We start from the raw sequence: 22057 nt of genomic DNA, 5'->3' as shown, positions 1-22057 counted from the left end.
GCAAAGGGCAGGCCGGCGCGCCGTAGACGCGTGGATGCTGGCTCGCTCCCCTCTCCCTGCGACGCTGTGAGTAGAAGAGCTAGGCCCCGCGCCGGCGGGACTAGGGTGGTGGTTATGCTTGGCGCTTTCCCTTCTCCTTGCGCGAGACTGACTCAAAAGCGGGCTGGGCAAATCTCGCGTCTTCGACTTTGACCGCAGAGCGGACGGGGACCGCGAGAGAAAATCTGGGGCGTGATTACCGTGAACACCTGTCCCGGCGACCCGCTGCCTCCCTTTTCCGCTCGGCCCCCGCCGTCCCCTCCCCGGCCCCCATATCGAGTGTCCGCGGCAGGGACGCTCTGAGGCTCTTTGTCACGGCCACACCTAGTAGCCTGCAGAGTCCTGGACTTCTTACGGGACTCTTGGCGGTGTCATTCATTCAGTTATTGATTCGTCTTGTTAATATCGAGCGCCTCCTGTCCTGGACCAAGCACTGAGTACTGGATGAGCCAGACAGTTCAATCTCGCCATCATTTAGCGATCTATGTCCTTTCCTCAGGAAAGTTCTTGTTGGAAGAACTTAAGTCTCTTTGAATCTTGGTTCCAGTCATTCGGTAGCTCTTTGCCTCAGACCCTTCTCTGTGAACATGGGTCATTTAGGAGATAATTTGAGAGAAGTCTCATCAGATGTTGGGCACAGTGAAGCATTCGGTTAATGACAAATTTATTATGTTTAAAGGTTTTACTACAAAGAACAAGAAATGATATGTGTTTTGCTTTATTTGTAGGAAAAAGTAGGATTGTCTGCTCGTACTATCACAATTGAAAAAAGATGACCGCTATTTTTAAAATTCAGCATATCTTGAGATAATGGTAGAGTCTCATGCAGTTGTAAGAAATAATGGAGATCCTGTATATCTTTTTCCCATCTTCCCCAATGACAAACCTTGTAAAACTGTAGTACACTATCACATCCAGGTAAATGACATCCACACAAACTTATTTAGATTTCCTTTGTTTTACATTTCTATGTGTGTTTAGTTCTGTAAATTATTGTCATGTATGTAGATTCATGTGTCCACCAACCAGTCAAGATACAGTACAGCTCCATTAATACAAGGAACCCTCCAGATGCCTTTGTATAACCACAACTTTCCCTCATAGCCCTACCCCAATTTTTTTTCTTTCTGAATTTTTTTTTTTTTTTTTTTTTAAAGAATGTTATACAAGTGTAATTTTACAGCATGTTAACTTTTGGGGTTGACCTTTTAGTATGATCCCTTGAAATTCATCCACATCGTTGCATATATCAGAAGTTCATTCCTTTTTACTGCCAAGTACTAGCTCATTATATGAATGTACTACAGTATGTTTAACCATTCACTCATTGAAGGACATGTGAGTTGTTTCCAGATTTAAAGTGTCATAAATAAAGCTGTTATGAATTTTACTGTACAACCTTTTGTGTGAACCTGTTTTTGTTTCTTTAGGATAAGTGCTCTAGAGTCTGATTGCTGGGGCACATGTTTAATTTTGTAAGAAACTGCCCAACTCTTTTCCAAAGTCACTGTACCATTTTATATTCCCACCAGCTATGTTTGATCCAGTTTCTCTTCATTGGTACCAGTGTTTTTTCCACTGTCTTTAGATTTTAGCCATTCTGATAGATATGCATAACAGGGGATTATTTTTTAGTTTGCACAGGGTATAATTGATTTGATACTAGGTTGAATACAGAATTATGTACTTGGAGGGGCTGGGATCAGACTTTTATAGGCCAGTTGGGCCAATAGTAGTGTTTTTTGGGTTTTGGTTTTTTTAAATATGTGAATTTGAACAAGTGCTTCTTGGTTTATCAAGGGTAAAAGTATTCAGAACACATGCCCTCTCATAAAATTTTCTCTGCTTGCTCTCCCTCACAATTTGAATAGTAGTTTATTTCATATAAGTAATTTGAAATCAAGAGCTTGTCTTGCGTTCATATACGCTGTAATGTTTGTGGGTAGAAACATTTGTATTCCTGACACTACCCTTCTTATTTGAGAGTTCATATTTACCTTCTATGTAACAGTTAGTCAATAAATGCCATTTGATAGCCTAAGAACAGTTTTTGGGACCTTTGCTTCCAACTCCTAATGAATTGCTGTGTTGATCTATTTCATTTGATTCTAGATAAGATTCAAGAATAAAAACTAGAAGTAACAATGGGTGTATTACAGTGCTATAGGGTTGTAATTAATCTCCCATCCTATTACCCACCCCCCTACTTTACAACCCTCAAGAACTAGTCAGACTGTGGTTGTGCTCAGTGGTAGAGTGCGTGCCTAGCATGTGTGAGGCACTGGGTTCAATCCTCAACACCACATAAAAATATAATAAAGTTATAAAAAAAAGTTTTTTTTTTAAACTAGTTGTTTAAACTAGTTGTGTGTGTTACTGGGAATTGAACCCAGGGACTCTCTACCACTGAGCAACATCCCTAGCCCCCTTTTTTCCCTCCAACGCTTTCTATTTTTTATTTTTTAATTTGTTGAGGCTGGCCTTGAACTTGTAATCTTCCTGCCTCACCCTCCCAAGTTCCTGGGATTACAGGTGTGCACCTCTGTATTCAACTAGTTCAGTCTTTTTTGACCACCAAATTAGCCATCTCTTTGAATAGCCCAGTCAGTAATTGCATTTAATATATTAAATCATAACTTTCCATTTAAAAAGACCTTACTGCCTTTATGAAAACAGGGAAACTCTCAATCAAACCTGCTCAGGAGACATTTTGTATATATTCTATTATGAATAATACATTAGAGGTGTGACTGTCTCTAAATCACCAACAATTGCAGCTTTTAGAAACACCGCTACAAACTTATGACTCTAAAATACATTCTGATAGCAAGAATTTTGTTCTGTTTTGCATAATTTGAATTACTGGGTTATTTATGGCAGCAGTAATGCAATTGTGATTATTTTCTAACTTCATTTTAATTGGCTTCTTTTAATTAGAGCCAAATTCACTAACTCGCCACTACACCACTAGAGGTCCTCTTTTGCTATAGAAAGCATCCTCAAGGTAGCTGCCACTTGTACTCAGTAATTCCCTAAGTCTCAAGTAGCAAAGTTGCAATTAAGAATGTAAAAAAAAAAAAAAAAACAAACCCTACTGTTTGTTTGTTTTAACCTTTATTACCAGATATCATTTAAATTTTCATGTTTAAGTTATCTAAAATATAAAACTAGTGTTTTTAGAGGTCATAGCTGACATAAAATAGGCCTTCCCCTTTAAACTGAATTAATGGGCCAAAATGAATCAAGGAAAAGATTCAGTTTTCAAGACTATATCACCTACTTAATAACAGTTTCTCTGGTTAGACTTTTTTTTTTTTTTGCAGTGCTGGGGATTAAACCTAGGGCCTTGTGCTTGCGAGGCGAGCACTCTACCAACTGAGCTACATCCCCAGCCCTCTGGTTTGACTTTTATCCATGGAAATTTGTCAACCATTAAAGACTATTTCTTAACAGATATTTATTAAACTTTTGCATTGAGGAAAAATAGAAATGAATGAGGTCTTTAGTTTGCCTCCTCCTCTGCATGCGTTTTTTTTTTTTTTTTTTTTTTTTTTTTTTTTTTTCCTTCCTACCTAGAACTCTTAATCATTAAGATTAATCTCAAAAGACACCTCTGGTTTGAAACTTCCCCTCATTCCCTCTTCTCGGCTTATGTGGCATTTGTTCACACCTCTATTAAGGTTCCATGTTGGATATTACTTGTTTACATGTCCTTCATCATTTTTGTTATACTGTACATTCTATGAGAACAGGAACCAGGACTTTCTCTTTTCTCTATACCTCTTATTATTTTGTATTCTTATTATTTTTTCAGTAAGTGTAGCAGACGTTCAATGAAAGTTTATTTAAAGTGAATACATGAGTAGACAGATGTGGCATTTGAGTAAGCAAGCTCTTGAGGTTGGGTAAGATTTCAACAGAATTGGGGGTAGAGTAAATAAAAGGAATAGCCTGAGTAGAAGCTGGGAAAACCCAGATTTGAAAATGAGGTTGGCAGCTGATGTGGTGGTTAATGGTGGGTGTAGGTGCAGAGTGCTTTAACAAAAAGCTGAAGAGAATTGAGAACATATTGGTAGCAGGGGCAGATGTTTGTAGTAATGAAGACAGAGTGATGGTGGAAATGAAATGAAGCGGGAGCTAGGGATGCAGCTCAGTGGTAGAACACTTGCCTAGCATGTGTAAACCCTGGGTTCAATGGATAGCACCACAGGCTGGGGGAGAGAGAGGGAGAAGAAAGAGGGCAGTAGGTGATTCCAGGATTCTGTCCTCATTGTTTTGCTAACTCAACATCCACAGTTACTTCAATTCTAAAGTGGCTTCCACTTAAGCATCTTTTTAGTTGTTGTGTTTTTGTTTTGTTTTGTTTTGTTTTTTTTCTCTCTTTAGTTCTAGATCATCCAGTGATTAAGGAAAGGGCCCTGGATTGGTTGGTTTTAGAGAAACTGGGTTCAGGTTTCAGCACTGACACCAATTAGCCATAAAACATTGAGCAAGTCCCTTTAAACACATGCATTTATTAATGCCCCACCTTGTTCCAGAAAGGATTTAGTATGTCAGCAAGTTACTTAATATCAGGGCTTCAGTTTCTTCATCTCTAAATGAGAGGTTGGTCAAGGCAATCTAAGTTCCTTCCAGTTCTAACACTTTGTGACACTGATTCCAGTAATTTGATGATCATCTCCACTTAGGAGTCTTCCCAACATTTCATGTTTAGAATATGAAAAAATGAAAACAAAACAAAACAGAGCCCATGCTGGGAAGGTGCATACCAATAATCCCAGTGACTCGAGAGGCTGAGGCAGGAGGACGGCAAGTTTGAGGCCAGCCTCAGCAACTTAGCAAGACCCTGTCTCAAAAAAATTTTTTTAAAGGATTGGGGATGTAACTCAGTGGTAAAGTGCCCTTGGGTTCAATCAATCCCCAGTACCTAAATAAATAAATAAATAAAAATTTAAAAAAACAGAACCCACAACCCTCTTGATGTTTATATTACCATCCTGCCAGTGACCTAGCACCAAAACTTACTGTCATCTTCAGCTCCTCTAGCCCTTGACCCTACATCCCACTTACTGAGTCATATGGATGCTAAAATCATTCCCACTCTTCCCTGACTAGGGCCCTTTCCTATGATAAAATGTGGTTGAAGCCCTTGATGGCTATCTCTACTCCATTCTGACAGACCCTCAACTTTTATTTATGTATTTATTTATTTTCCAGAGACAGTCTCACCATGTTACTTAGGCTGGCCTGAACTCCTGAGCTCGTAGTGCTCCTGCTTCCATCTTCCAAGTAGCTTGGGCTACAGGCATGTGCTACCATTCCCAGTGGAACCCTTAGTCTTGAGGCTGCTGAGTAAATTTTCTAAAGTACAGCTCTAACAATGCCAGTATTCTGTTCTAAAACCTCTGTGATTCCCAGTTGCCTATAGAATATAGTCCAAGTTCCCTGGCTGAGCATGTAATACTCTTATTACCTGACTGTGCAAATTATCTGCCTCATCTTCTAATGACCCCTATGTGTTAACTGATCTACAACATGCCTTAAATGTTCCTGACTCAGGTAATAACATACCATAACTTTTCTTGGCACCTTTGTCTATTTAAATCCTCTCTGTTCTTTTTTTTTTTTTTTTTTTTTTTTTTAACTCTTTTTTGAGGCATTTATCAGGTTCTGTTATTTAACTACTTGATAACTAGTCTTAAGCCAGTTCACTCTGCATTAAATTGGTAGTTCCTCGAAGGCAGAGACCATGTTTTATTTATCTTTCCCATGCATACCTGGCACAATACTGGAAAAAAATCTGAATTGGGATAAATCAGATCGAGACCTAGTCCAAAAATCACTTTTTCCACATATCCAATAGCTGGAAATCACCTGAGCCAATGATGTCATTTTATAAATGAGAAAAACCTAGAATCAGAGAGGTGGAGTTACTTGTCCAACCTTTTCCTTATACAGTTCTTTGTGTTGCCCTGGTGACCCCACTTGCAGCTTTACCATAAATAGATCTATTTTCATTTCTTCTTTCCCTGCCTGGATGCAAGCATCTTGACCTGGTCACATTGCTCTCTAGATGATTGTAGTTGGTCATTTTGATACTAGAAATGTAGATTGGGAGTGGAGTTGATTTGAGTAAATTTGTAGTTACACTGCCTGAATGGACACTAGGTGGCAACACTGCAGACAGACTCCAATTGCGGTTCCATTGTGGGTGGCAGTGGAACTTACGCTGGAAGGAACCTTAGAAGCTGTCCATGCCTACCCCTCATTTTTGCACCAAAAAGACAGAAATGAACAAACAAACAAGAACCGGAGACAGGAGTGGCTTGCTCAGTAATTGTTGAGTGGCAAGTTAATCCTCAGCTTAATTGGCGTAAGAGTATTGATTCTGAAGTTGTGATGTAAGTTACCATATGTATGGGACTGTGTTTGCCAACCGATTATCTAATGTGTGTATTGTTTTGTGTGTCTAGATCAAATGATGCTGTTTGGAAAAATCTCCCAGCAGTTGTGTGGCTTAAAGAAACTCCCCTGGTCATGTGATTCCAGATACTTCTGGGGGTGGCTGAATGCAGTGTTTAATAAGTAAGTTACTCTTACAAAAGTGAAGAAATGTGGGGATTATTATGATGAACTCTCAACAACTAGTTGGGTTACTCTTTGTATTTCCAGTTTTTTTTTTAAACAATATGTGCATTATGGTACGAATTTTGTTTATAAATAAAACAGAAAAAAGATTAGAAAAATAGATTAAAAAATATTAACTATGGTTCTCTGGGTTACAGGATCTTATGATTTTTCTTATTTGTCTTTTTGATGTATTTCGATTTTCCTAAAATGAACATTTATTACTTTTATAATCAGAAAAACTTAGTAAATATAATTTTTAAATATTTCATTCTATAGTTGCTTAAGGAATATTGTTAACTTTTTTAATAAACTGTAAGGGGAAATCAAGCTTTAAAAAATGAGTGGGTGGCATGCTGAGAAATGCCATTTTGAAACTAATGTAACTAACCTCCTTATTGCTTACTATACAATAGTGATTGTTAACTAGAGGGGAAAAAAAGGCAAGTGTAGAATCACTTAAGATTAATTTGAAAATTGATTCAAATTATTACCTCTTTAATTATTAATAAAATTGTTAACCAATTGTAGTCATTCATTTACCCTGTAGTTACTAAGTATCTTTGGTGTTAAGTACTGTGATACATATGAATCAATGAAGACCTCTGTCTGCCTGATAAACTCATATATATAACAACACACATTGACCCTGGGCTTGATCCCCAGGACCCCAAAATAACAACAATATGCCTTGACAGAATTTATCTGGAAACAAAAGCAGAAGCAAAAAAAAGTTAGCTAATAGCGCAACAATTGTTTTTACTTTCATGGAACTCATTAATAACTTATCTCTCCTCAGTCATTGACATGAAAATGTGTTGCTGTTTGTATTTATGTTGGTGAATGAAATTTCTTTAAGAAGCTAGTTATTATAGTGAAAGCACACTGCTTCTGTTTTCTCGATGACAGAGTGGATCATGAACGTATTAGGGATGTTGGCCCGGACAGGGCTGCGTCTGAATGGTTATTACGCTGTGGGGCCACAGTGCGCTACCATGGCCAGGAAAGGTGGCAGAAGGACTACAACAACCTCCCAACAGGCCCTCTGCACAAATACAAGATTCAAGCAATTGATGCCACCGACTCTTGTATCATGAGCATTGGATTTGATTACATGGGTAATTGCCCTGTTGTTTTGTTTATAAGAAATGCAGGTGATTTGCAGTGATCATTGTTATAGTCATAGGTATGTTCTTTTTGCCCATTTCAGTACAAACAACTTAGCTTTTTCCTATATTTGGCATTTATTTTTGACGTAAATAGAGGATACAAACACCTTTCCTCCCTAAGTTTGTTTCTATATTTCTTTAATGATTTAAATTGAAAGCTTTGTCAAACTTCTGTCATTGTAAAACCCTCAATAATATAAGAGTAATTATATTGATATGGCTTCTGCTCCCGTGAGTATTTCTTTCTTCTAGTGCTTGGGCATCTGACTACAGAGTGGCCCTGTAATTAGCACAATCTGTGTAGTGAAAACCTTGTATAGTTAATAAGGGGAACAGCTGTCCAATTTTCATAGAACTTTCACCCCTCAAGCCAGGACAGTCCTGGCAAACCAAAGCAGTCATCCAAATGGTAAAGCAGATTCTTTTTTTTCTCTCTTTCTCTACATTTTTTTATTAGTACATTATAGTTGTTCACATTGATGGAATTTGTTGTTATATAATCATACATGCACACAATATAACACTATAAATTTGGCCAGTATCACTCCCCAGCACCTCCCCTTCCCTCATATTCTCCTCCTCCCTAGTCCCTTTCCTCTACTGACCTCCCTTTGATTTTCATGAGATTCTTCCCACTCCCCCCCACCTTTCTTCTCTTTTTTCCCTCCTAGCTTCCACAGATGAGAGAATGCTTGCAACCCTTGACTTTCTGAGTTTGGCTTAACAGTAACAGTCTCAAGTTTCATCCATGGTAAAGCAGATTCTTAAACTGTATTTTTCCTCTGCAGAGGGCCTAGAGCATGTTGAAAAAATAACACTATGCAAGTGTCATTATATTGAGGATGGCTGTTTGCAGAGGCTTAGTCAAATTGAAAAATTACAAAAAAGCCTACTGGAAATGGAAATAATTTCCTGTGGGAATATCACAGACAAAGGCATCATTGCTTTGTGTCATTTAAGGTAGGTGGTCAAAACCAAAATGGAAAATTGATAATAATAAGGTAAATTAATCATAATTTAAAGCCCTTGAGGGGCGGTGTTTTATTTTAGTTCTGAAAAATATACTTGAAATCACTTTCATCTATAATACTTGAAAACAATTAAATTATCAACCTTAATACATTAAGGGTTTATGGCATTTAAGGGACATGTTTTTTAAAATTAAAGCTACATAAAACACCTTTCATGGTGCCTATCACAGTAATCCCTCAAAAAGCATTAGCTATTGTGCTTCCTCTCCATCTTTTAAAGACGTCCCCCCAGTTCTCTGTTTTTGTTATCCTGATGTGTGGCATATGCCAATTAGCACACAATTTGTTTTCTGTTGGTTTTTGATTTGGTTTTGGATACTGGATATTGAACCCAGGCTACTTCCTCAGTCCATTTTGTTTACTTTTTTTTTTTTTTTTTTGTCAAAAATATTAAGATATTTCATTGGTTTCATGTCATCCTCCATCATTGGAATTAAAGCAATCTGCTAAACCAACAGTGACTTAGAGAGAAAAAGTCATGCAAGAAGATTTTATGAGTGAAAATTTCTGATGTTCCACACACCAATTTTGCTCTACTTCAAATGCACGAGCCTATGGAAGACTTCCTCTTACATCTAGATCCGTAGTGGAGGAAGAGGCAATTATAGATGATAAAATCTTGCTGAAAGTGAAAAAATCTTTTTCTGTTCTTTTTTTTTTATTGTAAACAAATGGGATACATATTGTTTCTCTGTTTGTACATGGAGTAAAGGCATACCATTTGTGTAATCATAAATTTACATCGGGTAATGTTGTTTGATTCATTATGTTTTTTCCCTTCCCCCCACCCCTCCCACCCCTCTTTTCCCTCTATACAGTCCTTCCTTCCTCCATTCTTGCCCACCTCCCTAACCCTAAACCTAACCCTAACCCTAACACTAACCCCTCCCACCCCCATTATGTGTCATCATCCACTTATCAGCGAGAGGATTCGTCCATTGGTTTTTTGTGATTGGCTTATCTCACTTAGCATGATATTCTCCAATTTCATCCATTTGCCTGCAAATGCCATAATTTTATCATTCTTTATGGCAGAGTAATATTCCATTGTGTGTGTGTGTGTGTGTGTGTGTGTATATATATATATATATATATATATATATATATCACAGTTTCTTTATCCATTCATCAATTGAAGGACATCTAGGTTGGTTCCACAATCTGGCTATTGTGAATTGAGCAGCTGTGAACATTGATGTGGCTATATCTCTGTAGTATGCTGAGTTTAAGTCCTTTGAGTATAGGCCAAGGAGGGGGATAGCTGCGTCAAATGGTGGTTCCATTCCAAGCTGTCTGAGGAATCTCCATACTGCTTTCCAGAGTGGCTGCACTAATTTGCAACCACACCAGCAATGTATGCATGTACCTTTTTCCCCACATCCTCACCAACACCTGTTGTTGCTTGTGTTCTTGATAATCGCCATTCTAATTGGGGGTGAGATGGAATCTTAGTGTAGTTTTGATTTGCATTTCTCTTATTACTAGAGATGTTGAACATTTTTTCATATATCTGTTGATTGCTTGAACATCTTCTTCTGTGAAGTGTCTGTTCATTTCCTTAGCCCATTTGTTGATTGGATTCTTTGTATTCTTGGTGTAGAGTTTTTTGAGTTCTTTATAGATTCTGGAAATGAGCGCTCTATCTGAAGTATGAGTGGCAAAGATATTCTCCCACTCTGTAGGCTCTCTCTTCACATTACTGATAGTTTCCTTTGCTGAGAGAAAGCTTTTTAGTTTGAATCTATGCCAGTTGTTGATTCTTGCTTTTATTTCTTGTGCTATGGGAGTCCTATTGAGGAAGTCTGGTCCTAAGCCGACATTTTGAAGATTTGTACCTACTTCTTCTTCTATAAGATGCAAGGTCTCTGGTCTGATTCCGAGGTCCTTGATCCATTTTGAGTTGAGTTTTGTGCAGGGTGAGAGATAGGGGTTTAATTTCATTCTGTTGCATATGGATTCCCAGTTTTCCCAGCACCATTTGTTGAAGAGGCTATCTTTTCTCCATTGCATATTTTTGGCCCCTTTGTCTAGTATGAGAAAATTGTATTTATTTGGGTTTGTGTCCCTGTCCTCTATTCTGTACCATTGACCTACCTGTCTATTTTGGTACCAATACCATGCCATTTTTGTTACTATTGCTTTGTAGTAGAGTTGAAGATCTGGTATTGCGATACCCCCTGCTTCACTCTTCCTGCTCAGGATGGCTTTAGCTATTCTGGGTTTCTTATTCTTCCAGATGAATTTCATAATTGGTTGCTCTATTTCTGTAAGGTACGTCATTGGGATTTTAATTGGAATTGCATTGAATCTGTATAGCACTTTTGGTAGTATGGCCATTTTGACAATATTAATTCTGCCTATCCAAGAACATGGAAGATCTTTCCATCTTCTAAGATTTTCTTTAATTTCTTTCTTTAGTGTTCTGTAGTTCTCATTGTAGAGGTCTTTCAGCTCTTTTGTTAGATTGATTCCCAAGTATTTTATTATTTTCGAGGCTATTGTGAATGGGGTAGTTTTCCTAACTTCTCTTTCTGAAGATTCATCACTTATGTATAAAAATGCATTGGATTTATGAGCACTGATCTTGTAACCTGCTACTTTACTGAATTCACTTATGAGTTCTAAGAGTTTTGTGGTGGAATTTCCGGGTTCCTCTAAATATATAATCATGTCATGAGCGAACAGGGATAGTTTGAGTTCTTCTTTTCCTATTTGTATCCCTTTAATTTCTTTGGTTTGTCTAATTGCTCTGGCTAGAGTTTCAAGGACGATGTTGAATAGAAGTGGTGAAAGGGGGCATCCCTGCCTTGTTCCAGTTTTTAGGGGGAATGCTTTCAGTTTTTCACCATTTAGAATGATATTGGCCATGGGCTTAGTGTAGATGGCCTTTACAATGTTAAAAATGTTCCCACTATCCCTATTTTTTCTAGTGTTTTGAACATGAAGGGATGCTGTATTTTATCAAATGCTTTTTCTGCATCTGTTGATATAATCATGTGATTCTTAACGTTAAGTCTGTTGATATGGTGAATGACATTTGTTGATTTCCGGATTTTGAACCAACCTTGCATCCCTGGGATAAAACCCACTTGATCATGGTGCACTATCTTTTTAATATATTTTTGTATGCGATTTGCTAAAATTTTGTTGAGAATTTTTGCATCGATGTTCATTAAGGATATTGGTCTGAAATTTTCTTTCCTTGATGTATCTCTGTTTGGTTTAGGTATCAGGGTGATATTGGCTTCATAGAATGAGTTTGGGAGGGTTCCCTCCTCTTGTATTTTATGGAATACTTTGAGGAGTATTGGAATGAGCTCTTCTTTAAAGGTTTTGTAGAACTCGGCTGAGAACCCATCTGGTCCCGGACTTTTCTTTGTTGGTAGGCTTTTGATGACCTCTTCTATTTCATTGCTTGAAATTGATTTATTTAAGTTGTGTATGTCCTCCTGGTTCAGTTTAGGTAATTCATATGTCTCTAGAAACTTGTTGATGTCTTCGAGGTTTTCTGTTTTGTTGGAGTATAGATTTTCAAAATAGCTTCTAATTATGTTTTGTATTTCACTTGTGTCTGTAGTGATATTTCCTTGCTCATCCGAATTTTAGTAATTTGAGTTTTCTCTTTCTCTTTGTTAGTGTGGCTAAAGGTTTATCAATTTTGTTTATTTTTTCAAAGAACCAACTCTTTATTTTGTTAATTTTTTCAATTGTTTTTTGATGTTGGTCTGCTCTTTTTTTTCTAGGGCTTTCAGCTGTAGTGTTAAGTCGTTTATTTGCTGATTTCTACTTCTTTTGTTGAATGCGCCCCATGAAATAAATCTTCCCGTAAGTACTGCTTTCATAGTGTCCCAGAGATTTTGATATGATGTGTTTTGTTCTCATTTACTTCTAAGAATTTTTTTTATTTCCTTCCTGATGTCTTCTGTTATCCATTCATCATATAATAGTGTATTATTTAATCTCCAGGTATTGGAGAAGTTTCTGTTTTTTATTCTGTCATTTATTTCTAATTTCAATCCATTATGATCTGATAAGAGTACAAGGTAGTATCTCTATCTTCTTGTGTTTGCTAAAAGTAGCTTTGTGGCATAAGACATGGTCTATTTTAGAGAAGGATCCATGTGCTGCTGAGAAGAAAGTGTATTCATTCTTTGTTGGATGGTATATTCTATATAAGTCGGTTAAGTCTAAATTGTTGATTGTGTTATTGAGATCTATGGTTTCTTTATTCAATTTTTGTTTGGACGATCTATCCAGCGGTGAGAGAGGTGTGTTAAAATCGCCTAGTATTATTGTGTTGTGGTCTATTTGATTTCCTGAATTGAGAAGGATTTGTTTGACGTACATGGATGAGCCAATGTTCGGGGCATAGATATTTATGATTGTTATGTCTTGCTGATTTATGCTTCCCATAAGCAGTATATAATGTCCTTCTTTATCCCTTCTGACTAGTTTTGGCTTAAAGTCCACATTATCTGAAATGAGGATGGATACTCCAGCTTTTTTGCTGTGTCCGTGTGCGTGGTATGTTTTTTCCCATCCTTTCACCTTTAGTCTGTGGGTATCTCTTTCTATGAGATGAGTCTCTTGCAGGCAGCAAATTGTTGGATTTTTCTTTTTAATCCATTCTGCCAGTCTATATCTTTTGATTGATGAGTTCAGGCCATTAACATTCAGGGTTATTATTGTGATATGATTTGTATTCCCAGTCATTTGACTCATTTTTGTTTTTTGACATGATTTGGTTTCTCCTTTATTTGGCTATTCCTTTAGGCTAGTTCCTCCCGTTGCTGATTTGCATCGTTGTTTTTCATCTCTTCCTCATGGAATATTTTGCTGAGAATGTTCTGTAATGCTGGATTTCTTTTTGTAAATTCCTTTAGCTTTTGTTTATCATGGAAGGATTTTATTTCGTTGTCAAATCTGAAAGTAAGTTTTGCTGGGTTTAAGATTCTTGGTTGGCATCCGTTTTCTTTCAGGGCTTGGTAAATGTTGTTCCAGGCCCTTCTTGCTTTTAGGGTCTGGATTGAAAAATCTGCTGGTATTCTTATTGGTTTCCCCTGAATGTAATATGATTCTTTTCTCTCGCAGCCTTTAAAATTGTCTTTATTTTGTATGTTAGGTATTTTCATAATAATGTGCCTTGGTGTGGGTCTGTTGTAATTTTGTATATTTGGAGTCCTATAAGCCTCTTGTACTTGGTTTTCCATTTCATTCTTCAGATTTGGGAAATTTTCTGATATTATATCATTGAATAGATTGTTCATTCTTTTGGTTTGTTTCTCTAAGCCTTCCTCAATCCCAATAATTCTTAAATTTGGCCTTTTCATGATATACCATAATTCTTGTAGATTCTGTTCATGATTTCTTACCATCTTCTCTGTTTGGTCAATTTTGTTTTCTAGATTAAATATTTTTAATCTGAGGTTCTATCTTCCAGGTGTTCTATCCTATTGGTTATGCTTTCTATGGAGTTTTTATCTTGGTTTATTGTTTCCTTCATTTCAAGGATTTTTGTTTGTTTGATTTTTCAGTATCTCTAACTCTTTATTGAAATGATCTTTTGCTTCCCGTATTTGCTCTTTTTTTTTTTTTTTTCTTTTTGTGGTGCTGGGAATGGAACCCACGGCTTTGTGATTGCAAGGCAAGCACTTTACCAACTGAGCTGTCTCCCCAGTCTCCCTCCCCCGTATTTGCTCTTTTAACTGTTGATTGGTGCGATCATTTAATGCCTGCATTTGCTCTTTCATCTCCTCATTTGCTTCCCTGATTGTTTTAATTTTGTACATTCTGAACTCCCTTTCTGACATTTCTTCTGCTGTGCTGTCATTGGGTTTTATTGATATAGTACCTAGGTTTGTTTGGGACATTTACTTCCCTTCTTTTCTCATATTGGTCATATATCAGTGGGACTCTGAGATATTGCAGATTTCCTCTATTGGCTTATAGCGTCCCTGTAGATTTCCAGTATATCACCTCCCAGCCTTCAGTAGCCTGAAGTCTTGGAGGAACCTGATAATGCAGTGCTTCTGAAGAAAACTGCCCCTAGCCCACTACTGGGTCCAGGGCTGGGGGCTGGCTCTGCATTGAAATCCTCTCACTGGGAGGTCCTGCTCCTAGAAGCTGGCTATAGACAGGGCCTGCCTGCTCCTGAGGGAGCCAGGCTGCTCAGGGAAAGCCTCTCCCTGTCCTGCCCTGGTCCCAGAAGCCACCTGCCGGCCAGGGCCTGCTGCTGGGTTCAGGACTTGGGGTTGGCTCTGTGCGGTTAAGCTCTCACTGGGCGGGCCTTCTCCGAGCTGGCTGTGGATCGCGCTTGCTGCTGGAGGGAGCAGGGCTGCTTGGGGAAGTCTCTGGCTGCCCTGCCCTGATCCCAGAAGTCGCCTGCAGGCTGGGGCTGCAGCTGGGTCTGGGGCTTGGGGTAGGCTTTGTGCATAAAAGCTCTCACTGGGCAGGCCTGCTCTGAGAACCTGGCTGTGGACTGCGCCTGCCGTGGGAGGGAGCAAGGCTGCTTGGGGAAGTCTCTCGCTGCCCTGCCCCGGATGGAGAAGCTGCCCCTGTCCAGGCCTGCCGCCCAGGACTAGCCTCACCCGGTGGGAGAGACTCACCACGCTGCTCTATGTTGGTCCGGGTCTCTCAATACCCACCCCTTCTTGAATCCTGAGTTCTGGAGTGAAGGGAGATGCAGTCCCCCTCTAGTCCACCATCTTGGATCTCCTTGTTTACTTTTTAAGACAAGGTCTTGCTAGGTTGCAGAGGCTAGCCTTGAACTTGTGATCCTCCTGTCTCAGCTTCCCAGGTTGCTGGGATTACAGGCATGTGTCACCTCACCCAGGTAGCACTTAATTCTTTAAGTTGCTTGAGTATGGAAAAAACATGAACTATTTACCTTCCTGTCTCTGGAGCCTAGAACATTGCCTTACACTGTAATAAATTTCAAAAGCACTACATTCTGCCAGGCAGATCCGTGCATGTCTATAATCCCAGCAATGTGGGAAGCTAGAGCAGGAGGATCACAAATTAAAGGCCTACCTTAGCAACTTAGTAAGACCCTCTCAAAATAAAAAATAAAATGGACTATGTATATAACTCAGTGTAGAGCAACCTTTGGTTCAATTCCAGGACCAAAAAAGGGAAAATAAGCATGCAGCCACTGGCTTAAGAAAGCTGTTGGTGGCACATGCCTGTAATCCCAGCAGCTCAGGAGGCTGAGGCAGGAGGATCTCAAGTTCAAAGCCAGCCTCAGCAACAGCGAGATGCTAAGCAACTCAGTTAGATCCTGTCTCTAATAAAATACAAAAAATATTCCAGGATGTGGCTCAGTGGTCGAGTGACCCTGAGTTCAATCCCTGGTACCCCCTGCAAAAAAAAAAAAAAAGCTGTTTTATATCCTCTTCTATCATCAGCCGCCTAGACCCATGCAGTTCCAGATGCAAAAGTAGATAAAATACTAGCAAGGAATGTTTATTTCTGAAATTGCAGAATTCTGAGTTTCATCAGAATTGTGAATGTAAGTTTATTTAATCAAATCCCTATTTTAGAGATACTGTCATTCCAATTCTGAATTTAGGTAATATAGTTTTGCTTTAATATGTAATGATCTACTAATAACCTCAGTATCACAGAAAGTTTGAGAAGTTTTAAACATTAGGTCAAAAAGTGCTAGAATGTTCATCTCTTCCATAAATTGAAGCTTGAAAGCTTTATCTTCTAATAGGAACTTGAGTACTTTTAAGAACTTTACCAGTATTTTTCCATTTTTGCATTAAGATGTATATTTCACATACATAGGATATCTGTGACATTTTACACATATATATGTGATTTAGAAAGATTCAGTTACAAAGATTTATGTAATTAGTAACAGTTGTAATATCTAAAGTCTGGCTTAGATCCTAGCATAAATTTCATTTAAAGTAGTCCTCCAAGGATTACGGTTGTAGCTCAGTTGTAGAGTGCTTGCTTAGCATATGTGAGGCACTGGGCTTGATCCTCAGCACCACATAAAAATAAGTAAATAAAATAAAGGTATTGTGTCCATTTACAACTAAAAAAAAAATCTAAAAAAAAAAATAAATAAAGTAGTCCTCTACTGCTCTAAAGTCATTTTGAAGGTGTAGGGTGATATAAATTACCTTCTGTATGTAATTTTTCCTAAAAGTTAATAAATTGAATTCATTTTTAAAGTTATAAAAGTAAAAGCCAAATTGAAATGACTTTTTTCTTTCTCTATTTGCAGAAACCTCAGGTATTTGTTTTTAAGTGATCTTCCTGGAGTAAAAGAAAAAGAAAATCTTGTTCAAGTCTTTAAGACGGCATTGCCTTCTCTGGAACTAAAATTGCACTTGAAGTAAAATAATAAGAATCAATAAGTGTCTTATTTCATTATGAAGGATCACTTGAAATTGTTGATCCTAAACAGCAACAAATACTATATAATCATCAACAGAACTGTAAAAATGTCATTTCATAACATTTTAGAAGTAGAGAGTCTGTCATATATAGAAGACGAATATTAGATGTGGCTCACTAAAGTTCCTATCCTAAGTTGGAAGTGAGAAATTATGTACATTAAATCATTTTAAGAAAAGTGAAAATGAGGAGGCAATTTAATTCTAACATATTCCTCATATAATATAAATATCAATATACTAGATATCTCCTGATATGTTGACTTAGAATTCTTTAAAGTGATTTAACTGTATGATTCAGGTATTCTTTATTGTGTTATAAACAATTTGTATTACAACTTTAGAATTATTGAAGCACATTGCTATAAATGCACAATTATGAAAAATTGGAAGCTAAATTATAGATTCATTGAATCAATTATGCATAGTAGTCAGTGATTGTTGAGGTGTGCATTTCATATTGCTTCCCAGGATTTGCACACATTTCTCATGACCCTGAATTCCTGTGCTTTTGATAGTATATGCCCTTTCTTAGAATGAATATTGCTGGTTCATCTATCTTACAAGTTTAGGCTGATGTTTCATTAAAATTGGATATAGATACTTGACTAAATAGTTTTGACAGTTGCAACAGAACAGAAGATAACAACTGTAAAGATCAGCAGGCCACACTGAACTTTTTACTTAAATTTTTTAAATTGCTTTACACAGAAAATTATAATGTATCAATCAGAGGTTGGTTTTTCTTGCCTTGACTATTTTGTATACTACCACCTATGAGTTCAAGAAACATCAAAAAGAAGTATAAACACAAAAGTCAATTTATATATAGAAAACAGTAATAAAAATGTCATAAATAGATAAAACAAGTCTTTATTTTTACCTACATGAAATAGCTCTGATTCTATTATTGTTTATGCCAATTTGTTTATGGACTTCTGTGTGTTTGAACGTTAAGCTATTGAATATAAACTTGCCTGAAAATTATTGTAAAATAAACACTTTCTATGATGAATCTTTCAGACAGAAAATTGAATTTAATTGTGTTTAAAACTAATAGGGAAATATTCACTTATTTTTCTACCACCATCATTTAAAAAATCAGAAAATAGTAAATAAAAAACAGACAAGGCTGTATAACAGTCTCATCTGCTAGTGATTCCATGATGAATAGAAGGATTATAGGTATGGTTGAATTGAGCATAAACATAAATTTAGTAGACTTCATTAGAGAAAAATGAACCCTTTCTCTTAGGTTCGTTTCATCACTGTGTGGTAAGACAACTGATTGACCACAACTTAATCTAGAACTATTTTTCTAAATGCTTTTCTGTAAAACTGTTGGATGAATTAGGTAGTTGTCGTCATCTGCCTCCATCAAATACATTTTTGGGGGTTAAGGGAAAAAAGAAAATTTATTGAAAAAATTTGATGTTCTTATATTTGAATCAAGACTGTATAACAGGAATTGAATAATACTGGCACTATTATTTAACCCATTATCTATCTGCTCTATACTAGAAGCTACATATTAGGAAGACTTTAAGGCTGACTAGGTTACCAAAATTATCAAAGAAATGACAGGATTTAGTGAATTAATTAGCAGGAAGTGAATGGGTTCAAGTACTGTCATGAAGAGAATTATGAGCACATCAGCCAGAAATGGTATTGAGTTCTAAGAAATAAACATGGGGATTCATATCATTCCTATCTATGTACAGGGCACAAGGATGAAAAGCTTTTTGATTCGGAGCAGTAGGCCAAATCAGAGCTAATAATAAGTCTCACTCTACAAACCCAAGAATCCTCAATAGAATTCCTTTTTTCCCCCACACACACTACTAGGGATTAAATTAAGGGGTGCTCCTGGGTCTATATCCCCAGCCCTTTTATTTTATTCTGGTATAGGATCTCGCTAAGTTGCCCAGACTGTTCTCAACTTGTGATCCGCCTGCCTCAGCCTTCTGGGTAGCTGGGATTACAGGCATGTACCACCACTCCCAGCTGGACTACTTTCTTATTAGTTAAATTTGTTAGGATTGTGTTATACAACACACACACATGCACATGTGTGCATGAGTATAAATACATGTGTGTATGTACATATATATAGTATAAAAAGATATTTCATGGAAAACATCAGTCAATACCTGTTACGGTTTGGATGTGAGGTGTCCCCCAAAAGCTCATGTGTGAGACGATGCAAGAAGATTTAAAGGAGAAATGATGGGGTTATGAGAGCCTTAACCCAATAGATGAACTAATCCCCTGATAGGGATTGAGTGGTAACTGAAGGCGGGTAGGGTGTGGCTGGAGGATGTGGGCATTGGGGGCATACCTTTGGGTTTACATTTTGTATCTGGTGAGTGGGATCTCTGCTGACTGATCACCACGTGGGCTGCGCTTCCCTCTGCCACACTCTCGTGCCATGATATTCAGCCTTACCTCAAGCCCTGAGGAATGAAGCCAGCTGCCTATCTATGGGCTGAGACCACTGAAACTGAGCCCCTGAATAAACTTTTCCTCCTCCACAATTTTTCTGGTCAAGTCTTTTAGTCACAGCAGGGAAAAAGCTGACTAAAACAATACCCTATTATATTTCATGACTCAAGTAAAAGTTCATAAGCAATTTCTTCTAAAACCCAGATCACTTTATGCATTTCTGCCTGCAGAACTGTCTTCAAAGCCTGAGGCTGAGCTGGAGAGAATGGAGTACTTATTATTTTCAGGTTGACAGATTGAGTCCCTGTGAAGCCTGTAGGTCTTGTTCTACCCCTTGACCATCTTGGTCAGCTGCCAGGCTTCATGCCATTGTTTGCAAGAAGAATTAGGTGAACAAGTGTGGACAGATTATAATAAATCCATCTTGACTGCAAAAGTGACTAAGATGCATCCTTTACTAAAGGTAAAGACAAAAGTATTTGTAAGAAATGTGTAAATATATCATTATGTTTACACATTTACAGGCAAGGAATCAAAATCTTTATAATAAACCATAAGATTTTAAATATTTTGAATAAATTAAACCTTTAAAACAAAATCAAGAGACAGCAAGTAGGAAATGGAATTTTAAACATTTTGATTTCAAGAACTAAAACTATTCTTACATATGATGTTGAAATTATCTGCAAGGCAGAAGTTAGGACTTGGAGCAACAGAGATCCAAAGAAATATACATGGGCATTTTGTAATCCATTTTTCATATGTGGCAATAGTATAACTAAAGCATAAATCTTTTTGACATCATCTAATTTTTCCAGAGGTATGGGCAGTGGATACAGTTTATATTCTGTACATAAACTCAGCTGCTTAGATGAACGAAAATACAAGTGAAACTCCCCCAAGTTTTTTTCTTTCTATTCTGGACACCATCATCAAGCATGGAAGATTGGATCTGGAATTTCCCTTCATATCTTGCCAATTGGTCTCCCAGTTGTTTATCTTTTTTCCTGGGGCAATTTCAACACTGTACTTGCTTTTAATTAAATGTGTAAATTTTATTTTCTTCAAATTATTGATCACTTCCTCCTTTATCATCAATCTCCTAGTTCCTTAAATGTTTGGAAAATGGTAGTTAAATTTCTTGGTATTACAGTAGTACTTCTTATTCTCCAATGCTGGAAGGATGTTAGTGCTAGTAAGCTGAGGTAGGTACTGCAACTGAAAAGACAAAACAGAAATAGATTCAAAACAATGCCAGGCATTGTTTTCATTATTTAGAATACATCACAAGAGAGGTAATTAAGCAACTTTTCAGCACAAATACTTTTTTTTGGCACAAATACAGAACCTGATAGAGAACAAAAGGTTTCACTTTGGTCTATGCTTTTCCTTTTAAAGGTTTGTTTTACATTAAAAAGCAAACACACACATTAAAGAGAATTTATGGAACATGGGAAAAAAAGAAAAGAAAATCTGCAATGTTAACAATATTGTGACATAACATAGATTTATAGGAGTTGAGAGCTTGCTGGGACCTTAGGAGTCATTTAAACCAATGCCCGGCCTTAGAGCGGAGAAAACTGATGTCCAGAGCATGAAGACAATTTGCCTCTTTAGTTAAAAAGGCAACACTACTTCCTTTGAACTTCCAGAAACGTTTGAATTTACTGTCAATGTCAAATGAAAGTAAGAAGAACACACATTTTTTTTTTTTTTGTATTGTACTGTACAGCCTTAGGTATCTGAGAAGAAGGTACTTTTTAGTACTTTAAATCAAACAATGAAACCCTTCAGGATTTAAAAGCAATATACCAAACAGGTTCCCCTATTCTTTCAAGTAGAAAGACTTCCATCAGGTTTCTTTCTCTTTAACTCAAAGTAACAGTAAGACAGGGATGACCCTGGGGTCACGTGGTGGGGCATCTATTTCTGGCCTGTTTTGCTATCTGGGTCATTTATAATAAAGAATAAAACTAAAACATTCCTAATGCTGTGACTGTGGTCTATCTCTGGGCCCTGGAGATCATATAGTACCTACTCCTAACGAACTCTCCATCTCTTCCCTTCTCCAAACCTCACACACAATAATGCATTCAAGACGGATACATACACTGATGCATTCAAGACAGTGGAAGCTGCAAATGGAAAAACTAAGGCAAGATAATTTATAGCTTAAGGAGTAGCTAGGTACATTCAGAAGTCACCAGGAGCAGCCAGCCATTCTTAGCTGTGGTTCTAACTATAGTGCAGAGATTGTTACAGCTTTTACCTTCTGACAAAACAATACAAGGTCGTTTTACCACCTTATACCAATCAAGATTCTCCACAGGCTCCCAGTGTA

The 22057-nt window shown here is 37.4% G+C and overlaps 2 protein-coding genes and 1 long non-coding RNA gene across 5 annotated transcripts in view; 2 read left to right on the top strand and 1 right to left on the bottom strand.

The window, feature by feature from the left end:
- Positions 1 to 22057, top strand: part of LOC306648876 — a 603819-nt gene that overhangs the window by 335555 nt on the left and 246207 nt on the right. The gene's annotated exons all lie outside the window — the stretch shown is intronic.
- On the top strand, positions 3 to 18291 carry DMAC2L (distal membrane arm assembly component 2 like). Its single transcript, XM_079119213.1, has 5 exons — positions 3 to 66; positions 6513 to 6624; positions 7576 to 7784; positions 8624 to 8795; positions 17103 to 18291. The coding sequence occupies exons 2-5, from the start codon at positions 6518 to 6520 to the stop codon at positions 17215 to 17217; spliced, it is 603 nt and encodes a 200-aa protein (XP_078975339.1). The 5' UTR covers positions 3 to 66; positions 6513 to 6517; the 3' UTR covers positions 17218 to 18291.
- The window catches only part of CDKL1 (cyclin dependent kinase like 1), a 54975-nt gene continuing 50757 nt past the window's right edge, over positions 17840 to 22057 (bottom strand). For all 3 annotated transcript variants that reach the window (XM_079119132.1, XM_079119131.1, XM_079119130.1), the window contains one exon: positions 17840 to 20934. In XM_079119132.1, coding sequence (XP_078975258.1) covers positions 20827 to 20934 — 108 coding nt within the window. In that variant the 3' untranslated portion in view covers positions 17840 to 20826. The remainder of the gene's footprint in view (positions 20935 to 22057) is intronic.

The sequence above is a fragment of the Sciurus vulgaris genome (genome assembly GCF_902686455.1).
Source record: "Sciurus vulgaris genome assembly, chromosome: 2".
NCBI lineage: Eukaryota > Metazoa > Chordata > Mammalia > Rodentia > Sciuridae > Sciurus > Sciurus vulgaris.
Note: the sequence above shows the minus strand (reverse complement) of the source record. Positions and strands in the feature narration are given on the sequence as shown.